Source organism: Syngnathus scovelli, chromosome 15 (assembly GCF_024217435.2).
Source record: "Syngnathus scovelli strain Florida chromosome 15, RoL_Ssco_1.2, whole genome shotgun sequence".
NCBI classification, from domain to species: domain Eukaryota; kingdom Metazoa; phylum Chordata; class Actinopteri; order Syngnathiformes; family Syngnathidae; genus Syngnathus; species Syngnathus scovelli.
The window spans coordinates 8,935,096-8,953,749 of NC_090861.1; the positions used below are offsets into that span (position 1 = coordinate 8,935,096).

Sequence of the window (18,654 nt, forward strand, 5' to 3'; positions counted from 1 at the left end):
GCCATCCGGACGCCTAGTGTAGCACTTCGTAAGCCACAAGTTCATCATTTCCTGATCCATCCACCCTTTCTCATTTACGGCGACAGTAATTGAGCGGGATTGGATTTTGGGCATCGTTTTTCGTTTAAAGATGACCATTGGTGGCAATTTTGAGCGATCGTTTCCATATCTTTCTGTACCACCAACCATCTGCATGTCCTATCTTTGTCTCTGCCACACTCTCCATTATTTTGGCCAGTAGATTTCCAAGCCTCGCTTCTAACATTCTTTCCGATAACTTCATGCTTTGCTTAATCAACATAACAACACCTCTGTAGCTACTACAGTTCTGCGCAACGCCGTGGTCTGAATTAAGAAATAGAAGTCAACACCTTTCCGGGGAACTTCTCGTTTTTTAAAAAATCTCCCCTGCCATCTCTCCTTGATAGTTCCATGCTGTCACTGGAATGTCGTCTAGGCCAATTGCCTTTCCACTCTCCATCTTTTACAAATGTCTGGGTATGAATTTTATCTATATTTATTTTTCTCACTCATTGGCGGCTCCACAGAGGGATGTGGTGTGCCAACAGAGGGACCCTGGTAGCATCAACGATTTTGGTGACCTCAGTTAAACTGAGGTCAACAGAGGGAGTGAAGGAATGAGGTCGAAATACAAAAAGTCGCTACAAAAACAGATGTGCTCAAACCTCATTGAATAAAGTACATAAGCAGACAAGTATATTCACATATTAAATAAATAAATAAAAGAAACATTTTAAGCATATAATTATACCTACACACCAAATCAATAAAGAAGACATAACTAGACATTTTTTATAAGTGGTGATGAGAAAGGTTTTTATAACTTTATGATCTGATATATTTCTGAGGACTTTGAAATAACAAATGACTTTTGATATATTGCCTAAATAGCTTAATGACCCTTAAGGAACTGTGGAATGCATGCCTGATGTTTTTTCTCTGAATCATGGACACAGCCAGAGTCGTCTTGACCGTTCAGTACTTGATTGTATCTTATGTTTTGACTAATGCTAGACGCCAGTTTTTGATTACTGCTGAACGTTCTGCACAGAGGGAAATATTTTGGCCTAACAAAGAAAAGATACGGTTGGAAACATGATTAAACTAAGAATATAATGACGTAAGCAAAGACATGAAGTATCAAAAGCACAAACTTTACATAGTCAGGTAAGAGCAATAGATTAATGATGTCACAGCCAAAAGCTAACATAAATTCGCACAAGATGACACAATTGGAAGAATGAGGTACGATAGTGTATGTCCAAGATTGGAGGAGAATGTTCACAGGAAGGTCACGTGGAGATAAAACCAGCAGGTGCCAGAAGGAGCCACCCGAGAACTCGGCCAAAGATGATCGCCAAGGCCGAGAGACGGGATGGAAGACAACAGCCCCCTCCACACACACACACACACACACCAACAGCCCCCCACCTACACACCGAATCGCCCATAACCAGCACCACTCCCATGGAAGCAGACTCTCCTTCGAACTTGCCCCACCCCGAAGACTCATCGCCCATCAATCCCGGCCCATAATGTGCTACTGAATATAAAACTGATCTAACAACCTTGGAGTTTGCCTTTTCTGAATGGAGACTTTCCGCTCTTGAAGGGCCCAGCGCTGTATTGTACTTTCAAAAAAACAGAGCTTTTTTGAACAAGAATTGTGATTGAACTCAACCAATCTGTCTAAGTCTAATTTCTGCTTCAGTGTCTTTGCATTTTCCTAAATCTGAAGAAATCAAACGAGCACGCAGTGAGTAAATTGGATAACAGGTGATTGGCAAAGGCTTTTGCCGTGAGGCGCAGATAACGCGCTCCCTAAATTGTGGACAAAATCCAACAACATGTCAGGGAAAATGAGGACGTATGGTCAGTGTAAATTTGGGAAGAATCGTCCTACATTTCAAAGTCAAAGTCAAAGTCAGCTTTATTGTCAATTTCTCCACATGCCAAAGACACACAAAGAAACCGAAATTTCGTTCCCCTCTATCCCACGGTGACAAGATATGGCCCACAACAGACAAACAAGTAAACAAGTATAACAGCTTGCTGAATAAATAATGAATAAATAACACAACAAATAAATAAATAAGAGGAGCAAAGAAGAGGAGCAAGTGAGCGTGCAGCAGACATACCAGAAAATAGCGCAACAGTGCCACACGCTACGCAGAAGGGGGTAGCGAGTTCAGGGTCCTAACAGCCTGGAGAAAGAAGCTGTTGGCGAGTCTGGTGGTGCGGGAGCGCAGGCTCCTGTACCTCTTCCCAGAGGGCAGAAGGTCAAACAAAGAGTGAGCCGGGTGACTCACATCTCTCGCAATCGAGGTTGCCTTGCGGGCGAGATGGGAGGTGTAAATGTCCTTCAGGGAGGGGAGCGAAGCACCAATAATCTTACCAGCCGTATTCACTATGCGCTGCAGGGCCTTCAAGTTCTGTTCAGTGCAGTTACCACCCCAGACAGCGATGCAACTGGTGAGGACGCTCTCAACGGTGCCACGGTAGAATGTAGACAGGACTGCCTGAGGAGCACATGCACGCCTGAGCTTCCGCAGGAAGTACAGGCAGCGCTGAGCTTTCTTTGCCAGTGACGAGGTGTTTGCGGACCAGGAGAGGTCCTCACTGATGTGCACCCCCAGGAACTTGGTGCAGCTCACCCTCTCCACCACAGCACCATCGATGATCAGCGGCAGGTGTTTTGTGTGACCCTTCCGGAAGTCAACAACGATTTCCTTGGTCTTGTTGACGTTCAGCAGGAGGTTGTTGTCCCTGCACCACGTGGTCAGAAGGTCAACTTCCGACCTGTACCGAGTCTCGTCGCCCTTCGTGATGAGTTCTGAAGCAAATCCACTTGATTGAATTGTTATAAAAAGTCATTTTGAAAATCATACTTGGATAGCCAGGAAAATATGAGTCTCATCTCTATTGCGTAGTTAGTTATAAATGCCTTTTTGCTTAAAAAAAAAATCGAAAGGTCGCTGTTTGTTCACCATTTGCATTGTCAATAAAGTTGTAAATTGTCAAAAAAAAATGACCCGGAAGTAGTCACTTCCTCAGGAAAAGACGTGCGTACACGTTTTTTCCTCGCCGTACTTTCGGCATACTCCGGTGAGGTGTTCATAGACATGATGGATATTCAGCCAATTGCGGCCGTGCCGGTAAGGACGGCTGGCGCCCTCCATCAGAACCGAGTCTTCCTCGACTTCTTCTGGGATTTGGCCAAACCCGATCAAGAAATTCGTCTTAGAGCGGTGGAAAATCTTCTGAAATACCTAAAAGACAACAACGAGGTGGGTTGCGTTCAGCCATGCGTATTGTGGCACACTACACTGGACCTGTTTAAAGTCATGTTACAGTCTTTTCATGATGTCTTAATCCTTGAAACCACAGCATAATTTATCGAGTTAAAAACTTATCCATTATTTTATCAACATACATGTGTGCCAACACTGCCATTTAAAATCAAAAGATGAATTAATTTTGCACATCGTCTGAAAATAGAAAGTAAAATATCATTTACACCGTATTAACATAATTAATTTGAACTTATTTCGCGAGTAGAACATTTTAACTGATGTAATTAATATGCAATAATGATTTCCGTGTTATGCATTGTGTTGTTCACAGGAGGATGAGTTGGAGTACACGCTCAAGAAGTTGGTGGACGGACTTGCTCACACGCGGGAGGCGGCGAGGCCAGGCTTCAGTCTAGCTCTGGGTCAGGTGAGCGAGGATTCCGACGACTGTGCCCCATGCTTTGACCCGTTAGTGTTTGTGGTGTGATGCCAAAATTATGTTATTGTTTCCGCCAGCTCCTGACCGCGTTTGAGGACATCACTCTGCAGAACATCCTTGACAGGATCAGAGAGAAACACAATGTGCAAACAACCACAAAGGTGACTGTTTATTTTGGGGGGGGGGGGATTAGAATATGCTGTAAGAAAAAAGGTTAAATATTTCTTGTCCTGCAGAAATTTGTCAGAAATGCTGCATTTGGCAGCTTGTTTGGCGTCCTTGCTCTCCATCAGTCAGGTCGCCTTTTCAAAGTAAGTACGTAGGAACACATGCAGACCTTGTCTTTTGCAGGCTGTGTGACTAGAGAATGTCCAGCGCGTGTAGCAAATTTGAGCTCAACTTTTCTATTTTGCGCCCGCGCAGGAGCCCCCAGTGGTGCTGGGTTGTGTGCAGCTTCTGCAAAACCTCACCCAACAGCGACAGCACCTGAAGGACCTGCCCAACAAGACCATGATGGACATCCTCGCTGAGGTAATAACAGCACAATAAGGCTTTTTAATTATATTTTTTTAAGAGTAAATTGTTTTATAACCAACCTCCGTAAAATCTAATTTCTGACTCATGCACAGTCATCATCACAGTCTCCCCCGTGTCGGTGTCCCGGCAGGTCCCCAAGAAGGTATTTGAGGAGGTCCTGCTGAGTGCTCTGCAGGCCGACATGGCCTCGGCTTTCCAGACTCCAGAGCAGCTGCAACTGCTGTTGGTGGCGCTGGAGCGCTTTCCCCAGACCCTCCAACCCAAGAAAGTAAAAAAACTGTTGGGCTCTTCCAAGATCATCAACAACGACAACATTGGACAGTAAGAATTGCCAAAATGTGCACCTAAATCCTTGGATAGTCACTAAAAAAAAACCTAGCTAGTCATGTCCTTTTTTGTCCTTCGGTCTTCCTTTCCTTCTTTTTCCTTCTGGTGCCCAGGTCATGGCTGTGTTGCAGTCATTGTTGTGGTCCTGCCGTAGTATTCATTTTCCATCTACGCATCCTAACTTCTTCACTCAATGGCTCCATTTCAGCTCTTTCTAGTAGGTCTTTAGTGGTGATGTGGTCTTGCCAATGTATGCAGAGTATTCTTCGTAGGCATTGGTTGTTGAACACATTAATTGCCTTGCTGTCCCCTTTATTCATTTTCCACGTTTCACATCCATACAGCAGTACTGGCACTACTAGCGTCTTATAAAGCTTGGTTCTTCTTAAGATGTCATTGGAGCTCCAGGTCTTTTTAAGTTTGATAAAGTTGGGCTCGGGGAGAACATGCAAACTCCGCACAGGGAGGGCCGGAGGTGGAATCGAACCCGCACCCTCCTAACTGTGAGGCGGACGTGCTACCCAGTGCGCCACCGAGCCGCCCAACAAAATTTGGATTTTGTCAAATAAATTTCCCCCAAAATGCGACTTAAACTCCGGTGCGACTTGTATGTTTTTTTCCTCTATAGTGTGCATTTTATGGCTGATGCGACTTGTATTCCTGAGCGACTTTTAGTCCGAAAAATACGGTAATTCAATTTTCTCCCTCTTGACCTGTTCTTCGCATAATTCAGTCCATCACAATTAAAAACAAGAACCCTGACATATTGCATCCTTGCTTTACGCCAGTTTTGATGTTGAAACACTCACATACACCTTGGTCTTCTACCGCACACTGGAAATCTTCATAAAATAGTCTGGCCATTCTCACAATCTTCTCCGGAATTCCATACTTCTTCATGATGATCCACAGGCTTTCGTGATGTACAGAGTCGAAGGCTTATTCAAAGTCTACGAAGTTTAAGTATAGTGTTGCTTGCCACTCATTTACCTGTTCAATTATGTTTCTCAATATGAAGACTTGCTCTGTTGTTCCCCAACCTGTCCTGTAACCTGGTAGTTCCTTTCTCAGCCTGCAATCGATTCCATTCCTTATTCGGTCTGCTATAATCCTGCCCAGTATCTTTCCCACTTTGGAGAGCAGGGTTATGCCTCTTGAGTTTTCGCATTCTTTGAGATTTCCCTTCTTCGCTAGTTTGATGATTAGTCCTCGCTTCCACTTTGTTGGGATCTTCTCATGTTTCCATGTTTTCCGTAACAGTTGGTGTACCTTCATTGCTGAAAACTTTACATATGCTTTTAATAATTCGGCTGTGATGGAGTCAATTCCTGCTGCCTTGCCATTCTGCAGTCTTTTTATTGCTTCTTTGACTTTACTTAGTGTTGGTTCATTTACCGTGGTCTCTTCAATTCTGTTGCTGAATTCATATTTGTCTTCTTCAGTTATTGGGTTTTCCGGCTCTGTTCTATTTAACGCTTCTTTTAAGTGTTCCGTCCATCTCATCTTAATTGCATCCCTTCCACTAACAAGGTTACCATCCTTGTCTAGTACTGCTGTGCTCTACCTGGGTCTCTCGTTGCCCAGCGTCTTTGTTAGTCCATAAAGTGTCTTCATGTGTTGTTTTCTTGCAGCAGCTTCAGCTTCACTTGCAATGTCCTCCATCCATTTCCTTTTGTCTGCTTTTATACTTCTCTTCACCTCTTTGTTCTTCTCTGCATACTTCTCTTCTCTTTTAGCTGCTTTCGAAATGTGTTCCCAGGATCTTCTTATTTATTTCTTCTCTTTGCTCTACGAGGCTCCATGATTCCTCACTGATCCATGGCTTCTTCTTTTTCCGTGGTGTACCCAATACTGACTCCGCTACTTCTATGTATGCCCTCTCCATTACTTGGAAGTCACGCTCTACCTCTTCATCTCCTGCTCCTCCTCGCTCTAACTCTTCGAGTACTTGGTACCTGTTTCTTAAACGGATAGTGAAGGTCTTTAACATGTTTTCGTTCTTCAACTTTGCGATGTCATACTTGATTCTGGTGTTTTTCTTTTCTTTTTGTCGTCTCTTCTGTCTTAGCTTGATTGTTGTACATACAAGATAGTGGTCACTTCCAATGTCTGCAGACCTGTGGACTCTTGTATCACTCACTGAGTTCCTAAATCGTTTATTGATGAGTGTGTGATTTATCTGATTCCTGGTCTTCCCATCTGGAGATACCCACGTTGCTTTCAAAGTCAAAAGTCGAAGTCTTCTTTATTGTCAATTTCTTCACATGCCAAGACACACAAAAAGATCGAAATTTCGTTCCCACTATCCCACGGTGACAAGACATAGTTCACAATGTACATACAAGTAAACAACACAAGAAAAATAAAACAAGAAGGCACAATCAATGAATAAATAAGAGTGACGAATAAATAAGAAAAACAACTTGCTCGCCTGAGTTTCCGCAGGAAGTACAGGCGGCGCTGAGCTTTCTTCGCCAGTGACGCGGTGTTGGCGGATCAGGAGAGGTCCTCACTGAGGAATTTGGTGCTGCTCACCCTCTCCACCACAGCACTGTCGATGGTCAGCGGCAGGTGTTGGGTGTGACCCTTCCAGAAGTCAACAACAGTTTCCTTGGTCTTGTTGACGTTCAGCAGGAGGTTGTTGTCCCTGCATCACGCGGTCAGAAGGTCAACCTCCAACCTGTACTGAGTCTCGTCGCCCTTGGTGATGAGACCCACCAGAGTCGTGTCGTCAGCAAACTTCACTATGCGGTTGTCGCTGTAGGACGCAGTGAAGTCATGCGTCAGCAGGGTGAAGAGCAGCGGACTGAGCACACTGCCTTGGGGGGGCCCCCGTGCTCAGCGTGATGCTGGCGGAGATTTTGTCGCCAACACGTACCACCTGAGGCCTCTGACCAGTAGCCAGTTGCGGAGCTAGGTATTGAGACCCAGCTTGTGGAGTTTGCAGATGAGTTTTTGTGGCACAATGGTGTTGAAGGCAGAACTGAAGTCCACAAACAGCAATCTCACATACGAGTCCCTACTCTCCAGGTGGGAGAGGGTCGAGTGGAGGGCAGAGCAGATGGCATCCTCAGAGGACCGTTTGGCCCGGTACGCAAACTGGAAGGGGTCTAAGGTGGGGGGGAGAATGGAATGAATGTGCTCCAAGACAAGCCGCTCAAAGCACATCATGATGATGGGCATCAGTGCCACGGGGCGGTAGTCATTGAAGCAGGACGGAGCAGGCTCCTTCGGCACAGGTACGATGGTGGCACCCTTGAAACACGAAGGGACGATGTTAAAGATGTCCGTGAAGACACCCGTCAGCTCCCCAGCGCAGTCCTTCAGCGCTCGACCTGGGATGTTGTCAGGGCCCGCCGCCTTACGGGTGTTGATAGCGGCAAGCGCCCTCCTCACACTGTCGGCAGAGAGGCACAGGGTCTGCTCGTGTGGATGGAGAGTGGTCTTCAGCGGGCTAGTGCTGTTGTTCTGAGCGTCGAAGCCAGCATAGAAGCGGTTAAGATCATTGAGCAGACGGACGTCGCCCTCACAGCTCTGCGGCGCGGGCTTGTAGTCCGTGATGGTCTGAATGCCCTGCCAAAGGCTCCGTGCATCCCTGCTGTCCTTGAAGTGGGCGGTCATCTTGCAAGAGAACGCCCTTTTTGCTTCCTTGATGCCCCGGGACAGGTCGGCCCTCGCTGCCCTCAAGCCAGCCTCATCCCCCGCTCTCAAGGCTTTGTCCCCGGCCCTCAGCAGCCTGAGGACAGCCCCCGTCAGCCATGGCTTCTAGTTAGCCCGAGTGACGATGGACTTCGAGTGAGTCACATCATCAATCCACTTCGTGACGTAAGAGGAAACAGAGTCAGTATACTCCTCTATGTGTGTCTGATTGTCGCAAGTGGCCGCCCGCTTAAACATGTCCCAGTCAGTAGTGCCAAAGCAGCCTCGAAGCGCATCAGAGGCACCCTCAGGCCACACCCGTACCCGCTTGCGAACCAGTCTGTATGCCTTCACCCTTTGTCTGTATGCAGGCAAAAGCATGACAGTGAGATGGTCAGAAAGTCCAAGATGGGGGAGGGGGGCGGCCTTGAAAGCTCCTTTATGTCTAGAGTAGACCAGTTCCAGGAAGCTGTTACCACGAGTTGGAAAATTAACATGCTGGTGAAGCCTCGGAAAAACCGACTTCAGGTTAGCATGATTAAAGTCCCCAGCGAAGATGGTGAAACCGTCAGGGTGCGCCGTCTGTTGTTCACTGACGGCCTGATACAGTTCACTAAGAGCCGCGATCCTGTCGCCTTCGATGTTGGAAGGCGGGATGTATACCGCGACTAGCAGAATCGCAGTAAATTCCCTCGGCAGGTAAAATGTATGTCTTTATGTGGAAACAGCTTACCTGTTATGACTAGTTCGTTCATGTCACACATTTCGCAAAGCCTTTCTCCGTTGTTATTCGGCCTTCCGAGTCTGTGCTAGCCCATGACCCTCTTGTAATTTTGGTGTCCATCTCCTACTTTGGCATTCAAGCCTCCTGTTACAATTAACATGTCATGTTTGTTCCTGCTATCTAGTACATTTTGCAGTCTCGTGTAAAATGTGTCCTTTTCTTTCTCTTCTGCATCTTCTGTGGGTGTGTAAATGTGTATAATCGTTAACTTAATGTGATGGGAGTGGTACCTGGCTTGAACGATTCTTTCGTTCACTGGAGTCCAGTCAATCAGGGCTCTTGCTGCTGCTTTCGACATGAGTATGCCTACGCCTTGCCTTGTCTATGGTTGTCGTCGGCTCTTCCTGAGTAGATGATGGTTTCTCCTTTTGCCAGTTCCACTCTCCCTTGTCCTGTCCAGTGCGTTTCGCTGATACCCATGATGTCCATTCCTCTGTTGGTCATTTCTCTTGCTGCTAGTGTGATGTTGCCGCTTACGTATAGTGTTCGTACATTCCAGTTTCCAATCGTCATGGTGTTATTCGGGTGCAGCAGTGGTCTATTCGGCCCAAGGGCATCCTGTTGGCTTTGGCCCCTGTGCGTCATCGTGTCTCTGGGTACAGGACTGGCTACAGCGTTCCCCTGATTTGGTGTGTGCGCTCTGCTTCTGGTTTCTGTAATTATGTTTTTTTCCGGGAGCGGGATATCAGCCCACAGCCCAACCCCCAACCTGGAGGGCCAGTGCAATCACTCTTTGTCTGGTCTCTACCCTTCGACCTGTTCGGCTTGGGTGACCCTGCCAGGAGTGTAATACTCCTGCCGACATACATAGCTCTAGGGGTCATGGAGACACGCAAAGCACCCCACCACGATAAGGTGGTGATCCTGTCGTAGTCGTAATAATTTTACTTGGACCTGAGGTGCACCGTCTTGATGTCTAGGTGCTATGCTAGATTAAGATTTTTTTTTTTTTAAATTAATGCTTTGCCGCCAAGTGTGTTGAAGTGAATTTTGTCGAGGAATGATGTTCAGGGGGGTTCATTTAGACCAGGGGTCACCAACCTTTCTTAAACCGAGAGCTACTTCCTGGGTACTGATTAAGGCAAAGGGCTACCAGTTTGACACACACTTCTGAAATAGCCAATTTGCTCAATTCGGCTTTCACTATGTGTTATTATTGTCATTTCCAGTTCACATGTAAGTGTGATTTTAACAAGAATGGCAAAAATACAGTCAAACCTTGGTTTTTGACCACAATCCGTTCCAGAAGGCGGTTCGAGAAGCGAATCGGTCGAATTCCGAATCTATTTTTCCCATTACAAATAATGGAAAAAAATGTAATCCGTTTCAAGACAAAAAAGACCCCGCCTTTTTTAAGCATTTTATCATTTGCGCATATTTCTCCGATCGCGCAACTGCAGCGCACCGCCGAACGCACAACCGTAGCGCGTTGCCCACCGCGCAACTGCACCGTGCTGGTCACATTATTGTGACAGAGCCGTCGCTGAAATTTAGAAAATATCTTTAAAGTCGTGATGTGCTTTCCAAAATTTAAGTGGACCTAAGTGCGCATTGAGCTTAATTTTGTCCGATCGCGCAACTGCAGCGCACCGCCGAACGCGCAACTGCTCCGCGCTGGTCGCATTATTGTGACAGAGCCGTCGCTAAAATTTAGAAAATATTGTTAAAGTCCTGATGTGCTTTCCAAAATTCAAGTGGACCTCAGTGCGCAGGGAGCTTAATTTGGTCCGATCACGCAACCGCAGCGCGCCGGCTGCTCACTGTTGCATTGCTTTAAGAGCGTCTTTGTGTTTTAGGATGGCTTTACTGCTCCCACTTGCTTTCTTTGGAGGCATGATTAGGAGTTAATACAATCCTCAAAGTAACGAAAATACAATAACAACGGAGTCAGTCAGCATCCAGGCCGCGTGGTCAGGTTTTCTCAGGTCCTCCCGGCTCATCTCGCGAGGTTCGACCTCCGAATTTTGTTCGACAACCGAAGCAAAAAAAATCTAAAATTTTTTGTTTGAATTCCAATTTGTTCGAGAACCGGGACGTTCGAAAACCAAGGTTTGACTGTAAAATAAATAGATGCAGCTCACTTACAAGTGCCGCTATTTGAGCTAATTTTAGAACAGTCCTGCGGGCGACTCATGCGGTCCTCACGGGCGACCTGGTGCCCGCGCGGGAACCTTGTTGGTGACCCCTGATTTAGACAAAATGAGTGCTCTGCTGCCATCTTATTTTTCATCTGTTTGGTCAATCCCAAACCTTTTGCGGGGCTTGATTGAGTGATGAACATCGCAGAGCCTTTTCTGAACTCTCGAGGTGCACCGGGTTCTCTCTCGTAGGCTGACACACCTACTTAAGATGGCCGCCCGGTCGGCAAAGAAGGAGTGTGCGCTGCCACCGTTGGCCCTGGACCTCCTGAAGCTGTCCCTGAGGGAAGACAGCTTCCAGCTCTTCTGGAACAAAGCCGTCGTGGAGGGAATGCTGAAGGAGCACTGGGGGCCCACGCAGTGAGTTTTGTGCACAAGAGCATTAGCAAACAGGAAAGTGCCCCCTAACCCACACAACTGAGTTGACATTTGAAACTGACCATCAATTCTTCCGTGCGTGTTTTGTTTTTTGTGTAGCTTTGTGAGTTTCCGACTGTTGGGCAGCGCTTTGCCACTGCTGTCCGTATACCAGCTCAGAGAGGTTCTGTCAGGGGAGGTGATGAAGCAATACGGCGATCACGTGGTGTCGGCCCAGGTTAGTCGGGATTTCTTATCGGCGTCGCACGCGGCTGCGACATAGACATTAACCACGTGGCCTTCTTACTTGGCCACGCTGATAACACAGGTCCTCCATGCTTGATTAGGAATGTTGAATGAGCTCGCACGGAAATTGCTTGGATTTTTTTTACCCCTAGTTCGTTACTTGGCAGAGTTGGTTACGTCTCAAGCTTACGCCCTTAAATGGGCTGTTGGGGATAAAAAATAAGCCAATATGGGGTCAAGACCAGCTCAGTGGCCTAGTGGTAGAGACTGGAAGGTTGTGTGTTCAAACCCTGGCCGGGTCATACCAAAGAGTATAAAAATGGGGCCCATTGCCTCCCTGCTTGTCACTCAGCATTAAGGGTTGGAATTGGGGGGTTAGATCATCAAATGATTCTCGAGCGCGGCACCGCTGCTGCTCACTGCTCCCCTCTCCCCCAGGGGATGGATCAAAATCACACGGGGATGGGTTAAATGCAGAGGACAAATTTCACCACACCGAGATGTGTGTGTGACGATCATTGGGACTTTAACTTTTAAGATTGGACCGACCCGGGACAGATTGTTTTGTGCATTGGGTTATTTTTATCTTTTCTCCTGGGTCACACCAACATGGGTGCAGTGGCCAAGTAGACCGTTTGAGTAACACGCAGTTGTGTCACTGTGAAGTAATGCCACAAGGTGGCGCCCTGGATACAACTCGCCGGAAATGACTCATTGAGTTGTTCTGCAGAAACAAGATCACTTCAAGCTGGTGCCCGAGATGGACGCTTATGTGTCCAACTTCCTGGCTGGCTGCCAGGATACTGAAAAGCAGTTGGCGGTGATGGTGGGCTTCACCTCACTCGTCAATCAGGGCTACCCGGTGGTGCCGTCCGTGTGGCGCGTGGTGCAGCACCTACAGCCGGCGGCGCTGCGGAATTATGTGGCGTGGCTCAGGTCCATCTTCCTGCGGCCCCGTGTGGACGAGCTGCTCAACTTCACCTCTCACAAGCAGACGGAGCGCAAAGAAGAGTTGAAAGAGTGAGTCCCGAGGAACCAAGAGGATTCCTGACAAAACAAAGGGTACCTCAAGAAACCCGGGAAGCAGAGTGAGCACTCACCGGCTCGTTGTCCTCTTTAGGCCCCCCCAATTTCGCCTGAGGAAGTGGATCGTGGCCAGGCTGGTCTCCATCGTGGACAACAACCACGTGAAGAAGGACGAGCAGCTTATCATGGACATTGCCAGGTAAGATGCATCATGATGACCAAGAACTCCTCCTCGAGCTGAAACTGTACCATAAAAAACTCACAAATGATGTCACCATGTGACGTCCCACTTTTTTTCTCCAGATTTGTCTTTTTCCACACCTTCTTCAGCGTCAAGAAGGCCTGCACCAACATTCCAGAAACCGAAGAGAAGCTCCACATCCCACTGGATGGGAAAACCAGAGCACTGATGGTCACGTCTTTCTTTGGGTGGGAGTTCAACTATGTTTGCTGAGAATGAGATGACACTTGAGTAGCATTTTTTATTGTTTTGGGGAGCTCCCGGGCGCACACGACATTGCGTCACTGTGGAACGCACATCCACCAGGCTCCTCCTATCCGTGCATAACTTGCCGCTGGCCGACGAGTCGGTGGCGCCCCAGAAGCGGCCGACGGGCGTCACGTCCGATGGCTCCTTGTGGCTGGAGCGCCTGGTCCAGTACGCCCAAGACCTGCTCGACAAGCCCGCTTTGGTCCGCCCCGTCCATACCCTCAGTGAGGAGCAGAGGCAGGCCTGGGACAGGTCGGCACCGTGTATTGCCTCGTTGACTCTCCCGCGTTGGCGACGATTGTCATTTGTTGCTTCTTTTCTCTCAGCATGTTGGAGTCGGTGGTGTGCCTGAAGAAGAAAGGCGGCAAAGGCCACTCGGCGGAGAACGCCGCCTTCCGGCAGCTCTTCCTCTTGATCGGCATGCACCTCTTCAAGGTATGCCCCGCCGGGTTCACCTTTCGCTCGGCGTGCTCGGCAAGCAAATGAGCAGAAACAAAACGGACTGCGCTGCCTTTGGCCAAGGCTCCTGATGAGCTGCTGGACGTCATGAAGGACCTGCAGAGATGCGTGGATGAAGCACAGGAGAAGACAGCCAAGAAGAATCAGGAGAAAGGTCAGCTGCTTGTCACCAAAGCAAAATGTAAAGCGTCAGCATGGTCGAGCCAAAAGCAAGAACAGATTTGCATTGTCAAAAGGAACGAGGAAAAAAGCCACTGGCAGCATTTTTATATGAAACAAGTTTGTGTGTGATTTTTATTTGGGTAGCCGGCAAGCGGGGGGAGGCAGAACCCCAGTGGGTGGAGGTGATGGTCGACATCTTGCTGTCGCTGCTGTCCCAACCCAGCCGCCACATCAGGCAGGTGTGCAAGAGCGTCTTCGCCTCCATCTGCCCACACGTCAACGCTGCCGCCCTCACCGCCATCCTGGACGTAAGCCATGGTCCGCCCGCCCGCGCTGCTCGCTGCCCGGGTGCTGTCACGCCGGACTTGTCTTTATTGCATAGGCGCTGGAGCCGGATGAGGACGCAGAGGGGGACGGCCCCGTGCTGGTTCTGGACGACGCCGAGAAGATGGAAACGGAGAATGACGTTGAGGAGGACATGGTGCTTGGCCTTTTTTTTTATTTGGTCTCCGCTCGAGCTGCAGCCTTGACTTGAAAGTAGCTTTTGCCCCAAAAAAGGAAGACGAGTCAGATGGCGCCTCTGACGAGGACGACGATGACAGTGACGAGGCTGTGGAGGAGGAGGTGGACCAAAACTTCAAAGCGGAGCTGATGAAAGTGCTGCAGAAGAAGAACGCTCTGGTGAGGCTTTGGAGTCGGAGAGCGAGTGGCGCCACGCTGTTTGCATGAGTGTGCGTGTGTGTGTAATTTAATATTTCCCCACTAGGGGGCGCCATCAGTACAAGACTGACATGATCGCTGAAGCTCCCCTGTCCTTTTTATCAGCTGAGGATGATGACGTCATGCTTTGTTTCCAGGCCGCAGAGGAGGATAGCAGCGAAGATGACTTGGATGATGATACCATGATGGAGCTGGACAAGAGCCTGTCGGTGCTCTTTTCGGAGCAGCAGAAGAAGGTCCTGGCCAGAAAGGACACCGTGGCTAAAATGCGCAAAAAGAAGACACTGTTGTTTGATTTCAAGATCAAGGTAGGTTGGAGACCATCTTCCATCGGAACATAAAAAGGGGGGTAAAAAAAGCTCTTGTCTTTGTGATTGTAGGTGCTGGACCTGGTTGAGGTGTTTGTGTCTCGGCAGGCTGACAATCCTCTGGTTCTGAACCTTTTGGAGCCTCTGCTGTCCTTGATTGAGCGAGGGATGGTGTCGGGCAATGAGCAGCAGGGGCAGGAATTTCTACGCAGGGCGGCGGACATTTTCAAGTAACACACTCCTCCATACTCGCAATGAGCTCCTACAACATAACCACTGCCATTTTCTTTTCTTTTTGTAGGAACCAGCTGTGCCGGTCCAAGGGCTACTGCAAGACAGCACAAGACCAACAGGAAGAGCTTCACTTCCTTCTGAACAAGCTGATGACAAAAATGCAGAAGTTGTCCGAGTCGTCTGTCGGCCTCTACTATTTCAGGTTCTCGTCGGCAAACTCTAACCAAAATGGCTGACTTAGTGTCCCCTTGGAGCATGGTTCCTTGACACTTTTTCATGGCGGACAGATTTGGGCCAATGGATTAAACTCATTTTAGGGCTTTTCTTGGGGGGAGGGGGGTCAAATGTCACTGACTCCTCAAACTAACTTTCCAACATGACTGAAACCAAAATGGCTGACCTTCTGGGACTATAGTGTTCAAACTTTGTCTCTAGTTACGATAGACGTGCACACTTTTCTGTTAATTGGTGAAAGTTTTCATGGGGCTGTTTTTTCATTTGTTTTTGTTTTTTTTATTTTCCTTGTATGAAACTCCAAAATGGCAGCATCCACCATCTTGTGTCTGTTTTGTTTTCAGCGCCGCTCTGTATGTCGTCAAAGTGTTGCGAGGAGTTCCGTCCGGCGAAAGCGTGGCCGGGGCGCGGGTGTCCGGGATTGCGCCAGACGTACGTAACTAACCCCCTTCTTTGAATGAATCCTTTTGTTGCTGTCTTTGAACAATCGGGCCGTCCTCAGCTGTACGCCTTGCTCATCACTTGTCTCACAATGAGCTTGTAAGCAAAATGAACTGCCTTGCGAGCTGACGTTTGGCCTTGTGTGCCTTCAGTTGTGCTTCATGGGCAATGTGGACGTGGAGCAGGTGGCCGGCATCTTTCGAGAGGCCCTCGGCCACTTCATGAGTCGCAGGAAGAGCCCCCTGACCACCCAGATGTTCACTGACCTCTTTGCTAGATTTCCGGTAAGCGAGTAGGGCGCAGCGGATGGCAGCACTAATTTATGCGACCCGCTCGTCGTATGTGTGCATGCGTGCGTGTGCATGCGCGCGTGCACGCGCTAAGCTAATACAAAAATGAAATATAACGTGGACGCACACACATAATAATTATTATTGACATTATTGGCACTGACATTATATCCTATGTATGTGTGTGTGTATGTATATGTCATGCAGGTTTTGTGCGTGAAGCTGTTGAACGCGACGGTGCAGCACATCACATCGGGCGTCAGGGAGCACCAGCAGGTGGCGTAACCTTAATTTTAAAGCAGATCAAGTGTCAGCGCAAACGTTAGACGTGTTTTGTGCTTGCAGGGCCAGGCGTGCGTGTTGCTACTCCGTGCCATGCTAAACAGGGACGTGCAGAAGCTGATGAGCGGCGCGCCGTGGTTGCATTTGTGCACCAAGGTGGTGGCTCAGCTCACCGCGGTGAGTCCACCATTGAACCCCCCACCCCCAGAACAAAATTACTGCTCTGTATCGAACCGCAAGTGCAAGTCCGAATATTGCCTCGCGGATTCTTCCCCCGAGCCGATGCCAAGTTGATTCAATGGGCCACTTTTTCAGGCTTTCAAGCTGCAAGGTCAAATGGAGAACAAGGCTCTGCGGGAAAAGACGGTGAAGGCGCTAGAGCTGTGTCGCTTGCTGGTCAAACTCATCCAACTGCAGGTAGGTCGTACATGAGCAGGAAACAAGATATCAAAAGAAGGAAAGAAAAAGAGGACATTCAATGTCTGTATAGAAGCTGTCTGTGGACTTGGAGTCTCTCAAGAGCACCCTGCAGCTCCTGCCTGAAATGTTTGCCTTCAAGAAGACAGGCAAGCTAGAGGACACCTACTGGACCGTCATGAGACACTTTGGAGTCACGTGAGTGCCGGAACGAGCCAAGGCCGTCGCAACTTTTACAAGGTTCACAATTGCCACATGCCGCTTTTTGTCTCGCATCTACCGAACATAATTGGCACCCGACGGGGGATGTTTTTACTGAATCACGGAAGGCGGGGGTTGTAAAAAAGCGTTTTTCTTGAGGTACCACAAGATGGCAGCAAAAAACTACTTTTCTTGAAACTCATGGATCGCCACAAGATAGAGCCAAAGAGCAGTGTTTTTACTTTGCTCATTTGCTGACTGACTAGGAAGTTCATGGCGGTTGGGTTCCCCACAAAAACAAACACAATCCTCTTTACTGACGAGAGAAGTTGACGTCAGCTTCTCCTATCGGGGTGTCCGAGAGCGTACTCAAAGTCGTCTTGTTTATCTTTGCCACCCTCAGGAAGCCGACGATGGAGAAGATAAAGCCTGGCAAGGATGGTGGCCAGCAGCCGCCGCACCGGCCTGCCAAGAAGCAAAAGGGCTTCCTACCAGAAAGCAAAAAAAAGAAAAAACGATCGCAGCCCATCTTGGAGCCCGCCGCAGCCACCAGCTCGGCCCCAATGACGGACAACGCGAGGGTGAAGAAAGAACAGGGCAAGACAAATAACAAAAAAAAGTCAAAGCGGAAGGCAGATGGCACGCCGGCGTCGCATCCTGGCCCGGCCAAGAAAAGCAAAATGCAAAATGACAAGTCAGTTAAAATGAAGAAAAAAAACAAACAAAAGAAAGATTAAAGAGGAAGTATAAAGTTGGACTCTTTAATATATAGATTTTTTTTTTCCTCCATTTTTTATCAACCTTTCATGCGCCTCGAAAAAGTGCAAGGATGGGAATCCTAATTTTTTTAATGCATGACTGCTTTTTTCAGGGGAAAAAATAACATCATTAAAGCCCTTTTCTCCTGCTGGGGATTCAGTCGTCAATCTATTATGTGCAGCACGGAAGCTATAAGGCTGCTCCATTTGCGCTCTAAGCCATTTTGTTGGCAGGCACAGACACTCTGCATCATCATCAACATAGGTATGCTTTCATAAGAGGCACAAGTTGAAAAATAAGCTGCCATAAAAAAACAGCAACAAGCAGAAATGCTCAAATTATTTCATGTTACATTTACTAAAAAGCTAGTCAAATGAGAATGTATGCCCTTGAACATGTGCTCATTGGAATACTGTTTTTTTGTTTTTTTTAGTTAAGCGATAATGTAGTTGAACCTGAAAACATCCCATGTCTTATCCGAATGAGGGGAAAAAAAGCGCACTGCCCAAAGTTGGCAAAAGGAGGTTAACGTAACTTTGTGAAAAATGATCTCCGTGCAGGCTTTGACAGTACACTGCTTTATCCCAACAAGCAAAGTAAAAGGGGGAGCAATCACGCCAAGGCCTAATTTGGCTGTCACCGAGCTGATGTAGTGCTCCCAACAATGGACGAGCGTGCACCGAGTGAGGCCTTGCTGCCGCCATAAATCCTGCGGCCTTGTCATGTGGACTGCCGCCTCATGTATCACAGAGCTCATTTGGGCCGTGGAAACAGAAACGGGCCGTGGAAACAGAAACTCTCTGTGATCCCGGCCACTCGACCCGGGCCAGGCTCGAGCTCTTGCTTGGAG

General features: G+C 48.1%; 1 protein-coding gene across 1 annotated transcript; it reads left to right on the forward strand.

The window, feature by feature from the left end:
* Positions 1-3,067: 3,067 nt before the first annotated feature.
* mybbp1a (MYB binding protein (P160) 1a) lies at positions 3,068-17,952 on the forward strand. Its single transcript, XM_049742411.2, has 27 exons — positions 3,068-3,308; positions 3,646-3,741; positions 3,831-3,914; positions 3,990-4,064; positions 4,177-4,284; positions 4,421-4,611; positions 11,371-11,538; positions 11,656-11,773; positions 12,512-12,801; positions 12,902-13,006; positions 13,111-13,236; positions 13,355-13,549; positions 13,624-13,732; positions 13,820-13,910; positions 14,063-14,226; positions 14,301-14,399; positions 14,477-14,599; positions 14,776-14,946; positions 15,019-15,176; positions 15,248-15,382; positions 15,759-15,846; positions 16,008-16,139; positions 16,353-16,421; positions 16,491-16,604; positions 16,743-16,844; positions 16,918-17,042; positions 17,449-17,952. The coding sequence occupies exons 1-27, from the start codon at positions 3,144-3,146 to the stop codon at positions 17,780-17,782; spliced, it is 3,735 nt and encodes a 1,244-aa protein (XP_049598368.1). The 5' UTR covers positions 3,068-3,143; the 3' UTR covers positions 17,783-17,952.
* The last annotated feature ends 702 nt before the right edge of the window (positions 17,953-18,654 follow it).